This window comes from Gigantopelta aegis, chromosome 9 (assembly GCF_016097555.1).
Source record: "Gigantopelta aegis isolate Gae_Host chromosome 9, Gae_host_genome, whole genome shotgun sequence".
Taxonomy (NCBI): Eukaryota; Metazoa; Mollusca; class Gastropoda; order Neomphalida; family Peltospiridae; genus Gigantopelta; species Gigantopelta aegis.
The window spans coordinates 40292030-40310942 of NC_054707.1; the positions used below are offsets into that span (position 1 = coordinate 40292030).

Genomic DNA, 18913 nt, shown 5'->3' on the forward strand with positions numbered 1-18913 from the left:
AAAAGTTGAAAACTAAGGGGAAGATAACTCCAAGCTTTACTGTTCTGGAAGCCGTGATGCTGGGACTTGGATGGTCAAGAACAGATGAAGGATACATTTTGTCTCCAAAGGATTTGATAAAACAAATAAATGAGTTGGGTATTGTGAATAAAAACATCCAAAGTAAAAGAAAGTGCACAATAATCTAATCAATATTGGTGTAAGGAATGGTCCAAGTATTAGCTTAATCAAGATGGTCATGAGGGTATAGGGATTATAACTGTTCGAAGCAGGAGGCCTAGAATAAAACACAAATTAATTCAAGTACCTAGACATTGTTTATATTCAGATATAAACAAACAGGATGGAAAATGAGCATAGACTTATCACACCACATTTTGGATAGTATCCTGACTGTGGGAAATGCATATAAAGGATCTCTTGCTGCTCATGGAAAAATGTAGCAGGTTTCCTCAAAGATTTTGTATAAAAAATGACCAAATGTTTGACATTCAGTAGTTGATGATTAAAAAAATCAACATGCTCTATTAATGTTAAACAAAACAAATTTTAACTGGATACTGTTTTAAAATGGATGACCAATTTCACAGCTGTTATGATCTAAAAAACATTTTGTCAAATATCTGAAAATATCAGCGTATAACAGATACAATAATTAAAACCAGTGTGTGTAAATAGTTTTATATAAATATTGTAAATAATTACAGATAGTGTACACATAATTTATTAATAACCATCGTCATCATCACTGCTATCACTGTTGGTTTTCTGGACAACCCGTGCCCCAAATATGGTCTTTCTTGATGGGTCATCATCTTCTGGAACATAATCAATCACTCCTGCAAGACAGAAACACAAAATAAATAGACAGACAGAAACACAACACAAAATAAATAGACAGACAGAAACAACACAAAATAAATAGAGACAGAAACACAACACAAAATAAATAGACAGAGAAACAACACAAAATAAATAGAGACAGAAACAAACACAAAGTAGAGACAGAAACACAAAATAAATAAACACAACACAAAATAGATAGAGATACAGAAACACAAAATAAATAGAGACAGAGAAACATAAAATAAATAAATAAAGATGGATGCTGGTGAAAGTGAGATTCTTGGATTTGACCATGGAGTCAAAAGTAGTGCTTATGGTTTGAACATCAATGATGAGCAATAAACTGTGGTCTTGAAATTAAGTAGGAGACCAATTAGTGTCAAATTCACAGCAATGATGAAACAAATGAGTGATATCAGCGTGTGATAAGGTACTACTAAACCAAATAATTTCCGGCTGGGTCAAGTTCGAAATTAATTTCATCTGGGCAAAACATGTGTAAATTTTATTTTATTAGTACCAGTGTCAAGTAGCATTGTGCTTGAAACATGTATGGGGTACCTGTAAAAACAAAAGTTCTCTGAATCATGAAATAATTTTACATAATGAATGAATGCATATGCTAATGTGGGTATCTAAAGTGAACCGATCAACTGACCTGCTTTACCAAGTCTTTTCTCCAACACCTCTGTTCCGAAACCGTCAGTGTTGCCAAGCTCCTCAAAGCCAACCACCCTGCAAATATAATAAACACTAGTGTAGCAGCTCTGGGTAGCACGGTAGATACCTGTATATGGTTTTGAAAATAACATACAGTGAAACTCCTCTAAACTGGACATCCTTGGGACCAACTAAAAAGTCTGATTTTAAGAGGTATCCAGTTCAGAGAGGTTCTCTTCTGTACATATATTTAAAATGGGACCACAAAAACTGTCCAGTTTTGAGGGAATTCCAGTTTATAGAGGGTCCGGTTTTGAGAGGTTTCACTGTACAAGGTCAAATTCTCGAGAAAATATTTTGAAAATTCTGTATTCTATGGGTAAAATGCATGTTTCAGTCACTATGTTATTACTATGTCACCCATCTAAGAATGCAGAGTTGCGAATTAAGATACCTCCCCTCCAAACAACCTTTTCATTAACTTCACAAAAGCCACATAGATGGATGTTTCACATGTTTAAAAAACTAACATCTTATAATTAGATCTTAGTAAAACATGCTCTCAAAACACAAAACAATTTATTTGATACCTCCCAAACTCCTCAAGTGCTATTCTTTACTATTCCCCTCCAACACACACATACTGACATAACCTGCCACTTCTGAATACTCTACTATAAAGCTAGTACCAACATTAATGAAACATAATCTGATATTTTAAGTTAAAACAAATAATCATAAGAAAAAAACACATTCACGAAAAGTGGCATGGACTGGGGTAACTATGAAACAAGCCAACAAAGTATCAATAATGGGTTACCTGTCACAAACGATCCCATTCTTGAAGCAGAATATTGCTGGTAACATCTGCACCTTTAATTTCCCCACTAAAAACTTTGCTGTTTCAACATTTATCTTTGCAAATTTGGTTTCAAAATATTGTCTTGCAAGTTTCTGAAATATAAAAAAAAAGCCGATCTTCAAATAAACCATTTACAAAAATATAACTCTCTTGTTGTGAATATACATTTGTTTAGTTCTTAAAAATATGACATCAGGTGTATATACAGACACACGTGATTATCAACTCGCTTATTAAATCATACACTTCCAAATCCTAAAGAAAATAATAAATGTTTTACATGGTGTAGCCAGTTAAAACTATCAACCACTTGGATTATATTGTCATTGTAAGTCCATTTGCCTTTAGTAGTAATTTCCCCCGTTTCTGAATACAGTAATTTAGTTTTTTCTATATTTACATCAATATTCCATTTAGTACAAATCTAATATTTTCTGCAGACCATCTACAGAATCTGACAGCAACACAGTATTGTCTGCGTACATTAAAAGAAACAGTGAAATATGTTGTATGTACATCAGCTCACTAAAGCCTTTAATTAACTCTAGTGATGTCATTAAACCAAACTAAAACAGAAATGTTTAAAAAAAATTAAGTAAACCAACCATAAAACAATACTGATTTACATGTTACTTTGATTAAGTATTCTGATTATGTATTTCACACATATTTATACATATACAGGGAACATTTTGTTACGTATTTTATTGTGATTCACTATGTACGTTTCTGTGATCACTACACATATTAAAAAAATTAAACAGTAGTTGCAGGGGTTCAATATTTTTCAAAAAAATTACTTGCCACAGGGCAAGTGCCAATCAGATATTCACTTGCCCCATATATTTTTTCACTTACCCATACTTCTTAAGGTAACCAATTTTGTTACAGTACTTAATTTAATACAGTGCTCAATAATGTAATAATCTTGAAAACAATTGGTTTAATTGCACAAATAAAGAATTTTGGCAATAGGTTACAACACTTACCCAGGAAGTACTAAATTTATATGTCTGTTCAGTAGTATCCACTGTTTGTTGTAGGCCTACTTTTGTGTCTTCTCTTCTTGTTGATTTAAACTTTATGTTTTAAATACTATTTAGTGTCCATTTGTTGATTTAAACTTTGTTATTTGTTTGGTAGTGTCCGTTTTCATCAAAATATAATTATTGGGTCAATATATGTGTTAGTGACCACTTGTTGTATGGCCGTGGATGTGGCGAGAACCCTTTCAACTTGTGAGCCATTCTCTTATGGCTTGGATTGGTTCCAAATATTTTAGGGATTTTGGCCCACGTGTTATTATTGTGAGTATATTATTTAACACCCTCTGCCCCAAAACAGGATAATCACTTGGTTTCTTACGATGGGGTGGTGGGTGGTGGGTGGAAGTCGTTACATCGATTGCAGTCTTGCATTTTTAATTTACTGAACATAATCTATTTGTTAAAAACAATATTAATAAAGTAGAAAAAATTCATGAATATATTCATGTATCCTTAGAGGGCATCGTACCATCCCGTTTATGGTAGGTTAATTTACAAAGTACTGGAAAACATTAAGTATGTTCTGCTACAAGGTTTATTACATCTAAACAAAAATATCTTGCAACTTTTATAAAAATACAGTTCATAATGTTTATGCTTTGTGCGAGTAAACTCATTAGTAGCACTTGCTTTACGTCCCCATTCAGTTGCAAAGAGCAGATTCCGGAACCACGTTAACGTCTAATTTAATTTAATATGACAATTTAACTGTATCCCATCTCATATAAAATGTTTACAACGATTAAACATTTTGATTGCACACACACAAGGCATGCATACTTTATTTTTATATAAGCTGTAAAGAGTATTAGACGCTATGTCCAAGTTTGAAGATCATGGAAACGATTACTTGTACGAGTTCAATCAAACGTTCAGTGGCGGAAATTCAATAGTGAAAGGGGAATAACTCTTAAGTTATCAAACATTTCAACACAATTTCCGTTTTTGTGTGCTAATGTACTGGCAAGAGTTCCGATCGTTCCAGCATTTAGGTATAGGGTTAGTTCTCCTTAGAGCTATGTCAATGCTCGAATGATCGTAACTCTTTCCAAAGGATTTACCGAGATTTGTACATAACAAAATGAAAATAAGTTTTAGGAGTTACATTAGTTACTTGTCATGGGGCATATGCAGTTAACATAATTACTTGCCCGACATGGAAATTCCACTTGGCACGGGCATCGGGCGATGGGAATTTTGATCCCCTGCAGTCGCTAATCAATTTTCAATTGACTAGAAATATTGCAATAACTAAATAATTGAAAGACTGTGAGCTTGGGGCTCCTGAGTTCCAACACTGACAACCATATCTGGCAACAATAGATTTAAAAAATTTAAAGATTCAATAATAATAATAAAAAAAAACACTGAAAAAACCCACAGTTTATACCTCTAAATGAGTATCGACAATTGCACACCGTCTGAAGTCTGCATGGAAAAAGTGAACAACACTTTTCTCTGTACTTGTGGTCAGATCAAGGAATGCCTTTTCATCTTGCAGTTCACTAGAATTACAAATAACAATCTGCATAATGGAATATCATATCCAGTATCACGCCGACAATTGATACAATGATAAACAAGTTACAGAGATCACTATACAATTTTAAAATTATTAAGTGCATATATCGTGATCCAAACTTCTGTGTAGCATGAAAATTAGTTAGTTATACTTTTAAAATATGTTAGTGTTTACATAAGGCAAACACAATGGGTCGAATTTACGAAGCCAGTTTTTCTTAAACGCAGACCATGCTCCTGTGATCAAGTATTGTAAATAAATGTAGTTACAGGCATATAGAAGTCAAAAACAAGCTTCGTAACTTCAGCCCAGTAAGTCTTAAATATATGTCATCATTGTTGATACATTAAAGGTACCAGTATATAGAGAATAATATATGAGTTTCCGTTTTATCTTACGAGTTGTTTAAAAATGTATCCATCGAGCAAAAGCAAGTTGAATATGTTTTTAAACGAGTTGTAAGATACATGGTATCAAATGGACACAAATGTAGTATTCTATTTCTTACATACCTCAAAACAATGAAAATGTAAACAATATAATGAACTAAATTACGTTGTTACAGAATGTAGCCTAACTGGGTCAAGGAGTATGGATACTTGGCTTTAAGCATGCATACCACGTCATAACCAAATCACTACTGTACTAACAGATCCATTTTCCTTAAAAAATAGAGCACTCTAAAACATTTGTTAACTACTTGAAAAATGAAATTGATGAAAAGCATTGTAATAATACTGCTAATTTTGAATTTGAATGACATCAGTATTCCAATGACGTCACTTTACATCTCCTTACAATAACACAAAACTGGGTCATGTCCTCTCAGAAACAATCTCCAACATATGTTGAATATGATTTTGATACACAACGGTGATCTACATGGGTGAGTAAGAAATACCTGGTGTTCTATGAAAACAATGTTCTCATAGTTTCTAACTTAGAATATCGTTTCTGTACATTCTTTTGATATGACCGTTTGGACATCTATTTGGGTAAGCCATCAAAATACTGTCATTGTCTAAAACTGTACTCCAAGACTGAAATACATGTAATTATAAATGTTTGGTAATACAAAATTTAAACATGTTTACAAAAAAAAAAAAAAAACAGAAAGAAAACAACATTTAGTTTTAAATAATAAAAAAAGAAGAAGAAGAAAGATTTGCAGACTCTAAAAATAAATGAAAACTCTAACGTGTATGAGCCATGAGCCTTGTCCTTCAGCATTCCAAACTGTCTGGCTTGTTTTTGCAATAGTTGTAGTCGTGCTTCACGGATTTCTGCAGGCATTTCTTCTTTTTCTAGCTCGTCCCATAATTGCTGAGGAAAAAACAAAACCATACATATTATAGCATAGTAAGAAAATGATGTTTACATCATCCAGGCCACCAAGCTGTTTTATGAACTGGTGTAAATGTAGCCATGCAACATCTAAACTGGAAGAACAATTACGCACACACACATTATTACATTTTACTGAGGCAGAAAATATGTGTGTGCTACAACAGCTTAACTGTTTTGAATTTGCACATAAAACCCTATGACATGACACAGAAAATATTAATTTTGAGGCTATAGGCCGTTTGTGTCAAAAGGACACTGATGAATTGGCAAGTAACTTCATAATGAATAATTAGACAATGCAAGTGTAGCTTGGCTATTCTAGCATTTGGTCTTCAACCCTGTATTAAAAATGAGATTTAAGCTGTATATTTGAAAGTAATTTGTAAAAAACCTTTTTTTATTTATAATGGATTTCTTTTTTAAAATTTTGTATTTGAGTTGGTATGGGTTTACAACTTAATGTTTAAATATATGAATTTTAACATTATTCATTAATATAAACATAATTATTGAGTTAAATACCAATTCACTGGTTCCATTTTGATGCGGCAAACAAACTATATGCACTGTAGTATTGTACACAGTTATTATTCAACAAACATCATTCTAGTTTTCATTTTGGCCATGAAGTTAATTTTAATGTGATAATTGGAGGGCTGGTTGAATTTGAAAAAAGCCAGTAAGATTTTTCTTCAACTGACCCTGCTGGCAGCCATGATTGTCATGTTAATTTTCAACCATGTACACCTATGATGATGTGACTGCCTGACTGGTAACTGGAAAGTCTGGTACCCACTTCCAATTGGGATTCAACAAGAATGGCAGGTTTAATATTTTTGTCAGATCATTTCTGACATATTTATTTGGGAGGTGGACCATACACATGTATATAGTCCAATCTACAGATAGAGTATGTTCATCATAGGACCCTAAATAGTATGCACCATTGTAATTTAGCCGTCCAATTAATCAAGGCTAAAGTTTGAACCAAATTGTTAACAACTACCATAAATTACTCTCCTACCTTTAATTACAATTAGATTTTCTCCACTTTTTGTCCCAAAATAAATCATGAAAAACCCCCATTACAATGACATGGATTCCACATATAATAGACTGAAACCATGTCACCTATATCGACTTTGTTCAGATCTCCTAGGATAAAATACATGCAATTTTTCACTGTCTTGACATTTTGCTTTTTTGTGGAATACTTTTCAAGGGGGTGGAAGCCTCCTAAGTATTAGTTCACCAAGGTAAACATCTACGGTCCATTTTTTAACATTTTGACATTTATGCACAGCAATAAACATCACAATAATAAATATTGTGCCGGAGACGTTTATCTTGATGAACTACCTAAGTATGTGACATAATTAATCTGACGTCATGTTGAGAGCGTTATACCTTACTGCATGTCATGACGTTAGATTATGTTATATCGTCCCACCTCTCTTGGAAGATTATTCGACATGAGTTCGACCCATACCCCCCTTTTAATGGTTAGGGTAGTTTAGAAATAGGGTTAATCTTTAGAGCCTTTGATATAGAGGGGTACGGGTCGAACTCTTTCTGATTATTCCATAAACAAGCAAAATGGCAAAAAACTGCATACATGTATTTTGCCATAAGTAATCTCAGAGAAGTCGATATCGGTCACTCAGTGGCATCGTTACAGTCTCGTATCACTGAAATTATCTATAGGCCTATCTATTATCTCCACAAATTAGCGACGAGCAAGCAAAGGGCCACTACTCTAAACGCATTTTTCCGTTTTGACAAAATCGCGTCTCAGTTTACATGCATTTTTCTCCAGCCTTACGTACATTAACGACTGGGGTAATCATGGGAATTGTGCCGAATATGTAAACTAGGGTGATGAATGCATTAAATCACGTGACTCTGCCATTTTAGTGCAAAGTAGATATTGACGAATTTTTTTTTACAAACATTGATAAACACTTTAAAGGCATTTAAACTTCCAGGCGCAATTTGATATGTTTATAATATGATGGGAAATACTTTGAACAAATGATATTCACCAGTGACATATTTTAAAACAACCGTATTCATAGTTTGTTTATTTATAAAACGTTGGTTACCGAGTAGTTATGGTGACCGGAAAAATACCTTGCAAGGGACATAACTTCTCTGGAATACCTTGCAAGGGACATAACTTATCTGGACGTACACGCCACTAATGGTAGTTGTGTTTCTTGATAATAGCTGTATACTTCCGTAAATGATATATAAATAACGTGGTAGACGTTCAATAAAGCTTTTATAAGTTTAATTAATACCAAATTAGTTTGTTTTTGAAGAATAAATCACATTGAAAAAAATTTGAGCAAATGAGGACCAAAACGTTTTTGTATAATGTTCAACAGAAAAGAAAAAAAATATAATATACAGCCATTAGCTAAACGTTTTCAGTGATACAGTTGTAGAACACTTTGGTTCAAAATGTACTCCTTTTTTTCTCTCGCTCTTTTTTTTTTTGGGGGGGGGGGGGGGTGTGTCTTTGGAACACTGAGTGTGAACAAAAGAAATTGTAGATTTTCTTACATAAATTAAAATCCAATATAATAATTGGCCAAAAATTTCAATATTAGTAATTTTTGTTGCATTTGTATACACTAACAAATTATTGAGTGACAGTCACTGTGTGGCAAAAACATGTTGCATAGTGTTTCAGAAATTGATATGTAATACACCAACATGGCCAAATGCATGTCTTTTATCATACTGTACTCCTTGATCGTGAGATACTCGTATGATTTTTGGTAACAGACTGATATGAACATTTTGATATTGATCATGAGGGATTCACTGCAAATTTCTCAAGCAACTAATAATTAAACAAAATACTTCTATATTCATGATTAGCTTGTATTATTTTGTTTGTCATTGTACCTGCACTTGTATGTATTTTATCATACCGTACTCCTTGATCGTGAGATACTCGTATGATTTTTGGTAACAGACTGATATGAACATTTTGATATTGATCATGAGGGATTCACTGCAAATTTCTCAAGCAACTAATAATTAAACAAAATACTTCTATATTCATGATTAGCTTGTATTATTTTGTTTGTCATTGTTGTACCTGCACTTGTATGTATTTTGCAAAATACAAATTGGTGCTTTTTAAACAAACTATTTAAGATACGAACATCAGGAATATAATCATCATATTTAATGTTCAAGACAAAAAGTTTAACATATTATTTAAAATGACAAAACAATTGTTCATACATACAACTAGCAAAACTGATTCTTGTTTCATTTCTGTTTACTACTAAAAACATGCTTGTTTTATTTAGGTATTGAAACTATTTCCTCGTTCCAGCCAGTGCACCACGACTGGTATATTAAAGGCTGTGTATGTGCTATCCTGTCTGTTCGAAAGTGCATATAAAAGATCCCTTGTTGCTAATGGAAACATGTAGCAGGTTTCCTCTCTAAGACTATATGTCAAAATTACCACGTCTGAAATCTAATAGCCGATGATTAATAAATCAGTGTGCTCTTGTGGTGTCGTTAACCAAAACAAACTTTAAACTTTGAAACCATTTTTATTTGTTCATCCTGTAATGTTGTCTTAAGTCATAATAACTATGACTTTAAAATAATTCTGATATCAAAACTCGATTCATAATCTTGTAACATGATGCTTTCACAATCAACTGCTGCTTGTAAACGGTCTTTCAGCAAACTGAACCAGCTAAAAACAAAGCAAAGAAATAGAATGTCTCAGAAAACTCTTCAGTCTCTGCTGTGCATTATGATTCTTGGCCCTGATATCGAAAGTTTTGATCCAGAAGAAAGTATTCAACACTAGATTGAGTGTGCAAAATGTATACACCATGTAAATGGACACAGTCTTCCTACTGTGAATTCCTGTGGTGGCCATGTGGAAGAGTTGGTGGAACTTGATTAATTATTTTTGACCTTTGGATAAATTTAATGACATGGTTTATATTCTTGTGTGTTTTATGCTCTTGCTTGTCTGGCCTAAAATGAAAGTTACAACATGATTTAATTGTTTCATTTTACTGTTATATTTGTAAATTTGTCATGTTACAAATTATATAAAAATTCCAGTTATAATTGATCAGGAATTTGGGCTAATGCTTTCTCCTGGTGGGCTAGTGGTTTTTGCAAACCCACTAGCCCTGTGGCTAATGACCTTTCAAAACATTTGTCATATTCGGTCTTGTTTAATGCATGTTTTGTGTGTGTGTGTGTGTGTGAATAGCTATATATAAATTACTGTGTGCAACCGAATTGCAATACATGTACTGTTGGTGATGCGAAAGTCTTTTAGCTCAATAAATACATACATAAACGTTTGATTTGTCCCATAGTATGGTTTCACATTACGTAGACATGTATACCAATAAATAAACAGTTTAGTAAATTTGTATGAGTATTAGTAAATTTTATCACCAATTATTTATATATCCTTAGTAGAAATAATATATATAATTTGATTATTAATATGTAGCAACACTATAAGAAGTTTTCACTTTTCGACATTTCACATACACAATTTTGGCAGACGGGTCACATGTTTGACCGGGTGCTAAAAATACAGGGAGTGACTAAACATATTGAAATTGTGAGGATAGTTTGATGAGATAACAAGTAAAATTGTCATATTTTTAGTTTTTTGTTGTACTGCATCGTTTTAGTGTGATAAGGTGAAGACTCGTTTTTGCCAAAACCTCGAAATTAGCCTATAGATGAGTACAGCTCAGATCATGGGTACAGAAACTGTTACACCTAGGTCAAATATTAAACTTTGCACAAATCATATGAAATGACACTAATTTACTGACTGATATCTAAACTATGTAGATTTATAACTTGCAGATCAAGAACATAAGAATTTTGCTCTTGACGGAGCATTTCATAGCAAGACATGCATATCTTCTGCTCATAACATGGTGTCTTGTGATGCATAGTAACTGACAATAAATAAGGTCATTTCACAATTAAACCCAAAAACAAACATGAATAAGTGGAAGACTATGTGAAGACACCAAAAAACCCAAATTGTGTATATACTTAAAGTTTAGAAGTGACACTGTAAAATAGACACCGTTATGAGAAGCAGATTAAAAAAAATAAGTTTCCAGGTAAAGAAAACTAACACCATTGGACATATACAACAATGAACACAATATGGTACATGGAAATAGATTTATTCATCATTTATGATAACCCAAAATCAATAGCACACATTGAAGTAGAAAGACTATTTCAAATCACCTTCTGCGCATAACACACACACTGATTATGCCAAAATACATCATAAAACACTGCAAATCATACAGATGTGACCCCATTTGACAGAATGACTTAATCATTCCTAGGATGTGTTAGCTTGTCTTGAGTAATAATAAAAAAAAAAAAAATACAATGTACTAGTATATATATGCTATAGACTTGTGACACAGAAAACCGGTAAAATGTTTTTAAAAACTGAATCTTTGTAATATTTCGAGTTCACTTTTATAATGAATATAAAAGATTGGAAGTAGAAGCTCTGTAAATATACTCAGCAGGATAATATTGCCTCTCAATTAGTGTTAAGTTATAACATCTTACTTTAATGATTGGGAGAAAAAAAAAACAATAAACGAAATATGAGGAAAAAATAGTTGGCAATCACTGGAATAAAACTTGTAATTTGATCATTGGGATCCAATACTAAACAAAAATCATGTAGGCAATTTGTGTCTTTAAAAGAAATCCTTGGAACAGGCATAATGTCCAGGATCTTATTGGAGAAAAAAAAACGATGTCCAATACATCAGACATGACATAGTGCTGCCCCATTTTCCTCAGGAAACGCAGCTCTGTTCCATCGTCATCAACACTTTCAACCTGCAAAATATGAAAATGTCACATTATATAACAAGCTTGTACAATGTACTGACAAAATGTAAACAGAAAAAATTCCACATTTGTTTCATGTTTGTGCTGTTGATTCTGTTGTTTATCTTACAAGGTTTGTTGTCAACATCCAAATAAATTTTCATGAGGTTTAAATAACTAAGTAATTTAATCCAAAACTTAAATCTGTTTTGTACATTCCATAAAGTTTTTTTTGGCACAAATGGCAAAAGGGGGTGAGGGGGGTAGCATCGGTCAGGTAACCCGAGCCACACATATTATTTAATTTGGTCTAATTGTATTTTACTTCCAGGTTCCTTGTAATAAAGTGTTAAAATGTAAAAAAACAAACACTTTCAATGGTTAACATAAAATGATACCTAAAAGTTATGTTTATAGATAAAACAACTAAGTCAATATTTTTTGTAGCATTTTTTTGTTAAAGTTTGTGGTTGCTATGGTTATGAAAATGCCTACATAAATAGCCAACGAAAAGATGGATTTTGATTATTTAAAGTTTTTTCGGCCATAACAAAGACTAACTAAAATAATCCTCAAAAGACTGTTCAGACATCTGCTTAAAACTTTTCTGTTCAAAGATTTTGATTACCGAATAGAAGTACATCAAACACAAAATAAAAGAACTTCAACCCTTTTTTGTTTCACCATCAAAGACTACAAAGAACAAAGTGGCTAGTCTTGTTAACACATCTTTTAGAACAGGTGGCAATTAGGGGCAATAAAAATTCTAAAGGTAGACACAGGTGGGCCACACAGGTGGGAGGTGTTACTATACAATACATTCAACCTCACTTTGAATCTGTAGTATCAAAAGGATGTGGATTATCACATTGGTGATAATTAAAAGTTCAAAATATTTCAAAAGACAACATAAAAGGCTTTTTTCTAAGCTTTGTACTCTTGTACTTCAACAAATAAATGGAGTCTGTGTTATGAGCAGCATGCCATGAGTTGAAATTTACTTATTTATTACAAAAATTAGGCAGATATATTTCAAGCACTATTTCATTAATGTGGACCAACATAAAGCTGGTTTAATTAATTAGGCACATTGATTTGCAAACAATCACTTCAGCTCATAACAAAGGTTCCAAAAATAAAAATAAAATGGGTGTCTGTGTTATGAGCAGAATACCATGAGTTACAATTGGGTTAAAATTTGCTTATTTATTACAAAAATTAGACAGATATATTTCAAGCACTATTTCATTAATGTGCACCAACATAAAGCTGGTTTAATTAATTAGGCACATTGATTTGCAAACAATCACTTCAGCTCATAACAAAGACTCCAAAAATAAAAATAAAATGGGTGTCTGTGTTATGAGCAGAATACCATGAGTTACAATTGGGTTAAAATTTGCTTATTTATTACAAAAATTAGACATATATTTCAAGCACTATTTCATTAATGTGGACCAACATAAAGCTGGTTTAATTAATTAGGCATGTTATATGCGAACTATCACTTCTGCTCATAACGAAGACGCGATTCTAGTGGTGAGAGAATGACCATCAAAAATGCATTTATCGTCATAAAATTTATCACAAAGTGTCAAGTAAAAAGAATAAATATTAACAAAAGAAATACTAACCTTCCATCCGTGTGCACTGCTAGGTTATCAACCAAACTGAAGAAAAACGTCCCTGGATCAAATTGTCTTCCGCTCATAACATGTGTCAAAACCAACAGACACGAACGCAGATCAAGCTCTCTTTGTAAATCACAACGTGCTTGGCACAAACCAATGACGCGTTGCTTTTAGTAAACAACTTGTGGAATGTATTAAGCAAATTTAGAACATATCACAATTTTACCCAAAGTTGCAGCGTGTGTTCTTTCGCTCATAACGCACAGGACACCAATCACTTGCGAGTTATATATATGACCATAAATTACGTAATTTTACAATCACAAATCTCAGTTTTTCCCGTGTACAGTACTAAAGTGTACATATTAAGCCATGTGGTCTTTGTGACGAAAAAACACTTTGTTGCAGTAGATACATGCGTCGTCTAGAATTAATGTAAATAAGACACTAATGGTTATGAGCGGAATGTAGATTTATCGCCAGTAAAATCATGCAATTTACTAAAATATACATGGAAACAATTTAATGAGAAAATAACAAGAGTATTTATCTTATGTTAGGTGGTAGTTGTGGTCTGTATATTGCTTTTGTACATGGGGCATTTGTTGATAAAAATTTGTAGTCGTCATGATGTAACAAAATGGCCATGGTTTTTACCCACTATTACTGTCGTTTTCGCTTTTTCCTGAACTTGGTGCAAACCAAACATAGCAAACTTTGCTCCGACTAGGTTCTATAAAGTCTTTCCTGGACATAGTTGTAAAAGCAACTTTGAAATTTTTTACATATCCTTTGAAAATTGATTTTTTGTTCAACATACACTCAGTGTACCCATGATCTGAGCCAGACGGGTCACATGTTTGACCGGGTGCTAAAAATACAGGGAGTGACTAAACATATTGAAATTGTGAGGATAGTTTGATGAGATAACAAGTAAAATTGTCATATTTTTAGTTTTTTGTTGTACTGCATCGTTTTAGTGTGATAAGGTGAAGACTCGTTTTTGCCAAAACCTCGAAATTAGCCTATGCAATACCTGTGTAATCGTCATTTTTCCGACTATAAAAAAAAGGTTTTTCTATGAAAAATTAAAACTTTTTGTTTATTTTCCTTCTAATTAGGTCCATTTGCTTCAGTTTACATAAAAAAAAGTTTTTAAAAAAGTATTAAAAAAAATGCTTGCTCTATGCTACACAAATAGCAAAAACCTGGTTACGTTTTTGACAAAATATCAATTATTATATGAAATCATTTCTCCAAATTAAAATAAAATTCGCCAATTGTTTTTAAAATTTGCAATGTGCGAATTTGGCCAGTGCACGAGCTAGCCGTGCACCTTGACAATGCTACGACTCGTACGAGTATCATTTAAGGTAAGACACGAAAACACATTACACCGCAATAATTTAAATTTTAACAAATACATTCAGTTGTGTTTTTACAAAATTAATTGTGATAGAAACAACAAAAAATGTATGTGTATAATGAAGACAACTCACCTCTTCCACCAATGATTCATCTTCAACAATTGCCGTTGCCTTTTCGTTAGTGGTCGCCGCCATTTCCAAACAAATATTTTGTAAACGTACGAAGAGAGATAACTCGTATAAACAAATACCGAATGTACTGGAAAAAAAAAAATGTTGTGCAAGGTCTCACTACATAGTTGACTTCTATCATGTTGTGGTTCACATATTCACTTCTAGTCATTGGAGAATTAAAACAATTTGTAGTTTTAATGGTAAGCCTTCTGGCTGGATGTTGCCCAAGTTATTTTGTAATATCGTGTATTGACCTTTAGGCTAAAGTCTGAAGCAAATTGTCCGAATTACAAAATAACATGGGCAACAGCCAGAAGTCCTGAGAAGGCTTCCCATGGTGATGATTAGAACTTACCGTTAGATTTCCCTCAAAGGTAGGGGAGTAATTTATTTATTTATTTGTTGTTGTTGTTGTTGTTATTGATGTTGTATGTTTGTTTATTTTTTATCTATTTGCTGATACCAGCTTGTTTGCTAATATACAATAAATTGAATTGAATTGAATGGAATCATGGGTGTATAGCGGAAGAGGCGGCAGGTGTGAATAGGTTCCTGAACAAGTGGTTCAGACCGATACTACAGCCAGATGCGGTCATAAAGCAAAAAACTGAGACGGAAATGTCTCAATTTTGGAATAAAAATAAATGCTTAATAGTGTATGTTCGCAATGATGTATGTTGTTAGTGCCAACGAGAATCTGTTCTATTGGTAATTTTCATTTGGAGTTGTACAATTTAACATGGATTTTAATAGCAGATGACATCTGTGTAGTGAGACCTAAGATAATTAGTATTTTCCCTAAGAGCTCGTATCTGGGGGTTTTAAGAACAATTTTAAGTAATTCATTTTAAATTTTTTTTTTTTTTTTTTTTAGGTAATTCAATTTATAATTTATTTTACATGGTTTGTGCCAAATATAGGTCACGTGGCATGTTTCCTTTAATTAAGTAATCCAATAGCCGATTACTAATAACTATCAATGTGCTCTAGTGGTGTCGTTAAACAAAACAAACCTTTTAGCTCACTAACCGACCCTATTTAACCAGGAAAAACCTACACACGTACAGAACGCACGGGCCAAATGAACACAGATTAATACCTCAGGTCAGTTGTGATCTCTGGCCGATGGTGAGGAACCTGCTTTGTTACATAACAGAAGATCAACATGTTGAACTCTTGAGACGGATGATTTTTTAGATCGCCGATTGATGCCGATCGTCGTAACACCATCGCAAGAGCACCCAGGTCACACTGAATCGCCGACTGTTGCCGATCGTCGTAACACCATCGCAAGAGCACTCAGGTCACATTGAATCGCCGACTGATGCCGATCGTCGTAACACCATCGCAAGAGCACTCAGGTCACACTGGATCGCCGACTGATGCCGATCGTCGTAACACCATCGCAAGAGCACTCAGGTCACAATGGATTGATCGTCGTAACACCATCGCAAGAGCACTCAGGTCACACTGAATCGCCGACTGATGCCGATCGTCGTAAAACCATCGCAAGAACACTCAGGTCACACCGGATCGCCGACTGATGCCGATCGTCGTAACACCATCGCAAGAGCACTCTGGTCACACTGGATCGACGATGAATCTGTTACAGGGGATCGTAGCACAATCGCAGTCTGATTCAGAAAAGTTAGATCGGGAGTATTCTTGGAATTTTTCATTTCGTGACGCATGCAGGGCCATAGCTAGCGGGAGGGGGGGGGGGGGCAAGAAAAAAAAAAACCCCGAAAAGCATTATAGAAACTTAAAGAAAATTCTCTTCTTAACTGTTTAAGTAGTTTTAGACTATTAACTACTCAGTTGCCCCCCACCCCCCAACAAAAAATCCTAGCTACGGCCCTGGCATGTATGTGTCTGTACGTGTGTGTTTATGTGCGTATGTGCGCATTGTGTGCGTGTGTATGTGCGTGCGTGTGTCTGTTTTTTTCCAACGCATATATATCAGTGACATAGGAAGGTGCCAAAAATGTGTGTGTGTGTGTGTGTGTGTGTGTGTGTGGAGGGGGTACACATATATACATGTATATATAAACCATAGCTGCTGCAGCTGGATTAAAAAAAAAGGTGGTGTGTGTTTGTGGGGACATGCCGTTCCCAACGCCATGAAATTTTAAGCACATAGACTAATATCTATTTTTAAAGTCAAGGCCGATTTGTAGCTATAGTTCGTCTCATATCCTTCTACAAAAGCGTATTTTGTTAATAATTTCATTTTGGTTTGACGTAAGAATGTTTTTTTTTTTTTTTTTTTTTGTGTTCGAGTTACAAAACAATCGGCTCTTGTGCCCACGACAGGCGTGCGCTACAACAGCTTGTTCTGAATGCGCACGTAAAACCCTATGACTTCACCTGACCTGACTCAACCACCATTCATTCATCATTCCCGCTCCAGCTCTCAGCCGAAGATGACCTTTGCCGCTAAGCAGCTCGAAGTCGTGCCCTGCTCTGTTGATCTCCCCCCACTGATGGGGCCAATGATCCAGAGTTTGGGCGTGATGACAGAATATAAACTGTCACAGAAGGGAGGGAGGGCCTACGTAACACTAGTTCACGTAGGCCACTGTCACGGTACATGCTCTTAATTTGTTTCGCCTGTGGCGATTGTACTTGTGTTAGAGGGCCGTGTGCAGTTTATTGCCCGTAGCCCAGGTGGACAACTTGTTACGTAAGACTTCTGCGCGACCATCCTCGATTCTTGCGTTCCAATATGCACTTAGTCCCGTTGTGGAGGCCATGTGGCGAGTAGTTACGTAATACCTCTGCGAGTGCGGGTTTTACAACCGCGTTTTGGCGACGATGGCGTCAGTAGTCTGACGATCAGAGAGAAATATACCGAGGTAGACTATGAGATGATACGTGAGGTGCCGCTTTGTTCCCTCAGGCCAATTCTGATTTTGGAATAAATAGCTAGAATTTAGAGAGATCTAGGAGAACGATTAGGAAGGCTCCGGAGGAACGTTAGTCCGTTTGGACTTTGGTAAATATCATTTCTGCTCTGTGTATAACCTTGATGTGATTGATGTGACTTAAATATTTTAATACTGTATTATACCATTATTCTTTAGACAGTGTCTTCGGTCATCTGACGAAGTAAATCGTAGACTTATTGTTCTAACATTATATGAGTATTTGGTAATATAAAGCTTAGCCAGTCATCCTAGAAGACCCTAGGTACACTGTAGGTTATTGTCTTTATTGTGATAAGTATTAATTCTGTGTTACAAGATTACTGAAGAGTAGTTAGGGTTAATTAAAAATTAACCCGTTAGGAATAGAGCTGTAATTCCTTTATTAATTAAGTTCCCCAAGAAGCGTTCTAAATTATCACACGTTACTGAACGAGTAGTAAGGGTTAATTATAAATTAACCAGTTAGGAATGGTGTTGTAATTCCTTTATTAATTAACTTCTCCTAGAAGCGTTTCTCAATTATCACACGTGTGGGTGTGGTGTAACGGTGAAGTGATTCGCATATTGTGTAACTAGACACCTAGAGATTAACTAATTAAGTGATCAGTTCTGGGTTGTATTATTGTTGTTATTAATTTAATACTA

General features: G+C 34.2%; 1 protein-coding gene across 1 annotated transcript; it reads right to left on the bottom strand.

The window, feature by feature from the left end:
• Positions 1-665: 665 nt before the first annotated feature.
• On the bottom strand, positions 666-15422 carry LOC121380916 (thioredoxin domain-containing protein plp1-like). Its single transcript, XM_041509947.1, has 6 exons — positions 15300-15422; positions 6135-6259; positions 4805-4919; positions 2327-2460; positions 1505-1581; positions 666-839 (listed from the first exon to the last, which is right to left on the bottom strand). The coding sequence occupies exons 1-6, from the start codon at positions 15360-15362 to the stop codon at positions 727-729; spliced, it is 627 nt and encodes a 208-aa protein (XP_041365881.1). The 5' UTR covers positions 15363-15422; the 3' UTR covers positions 666-726.
• Between the last annotated feature and the right edge of the window lie 3491 nt (positions 15423-18913).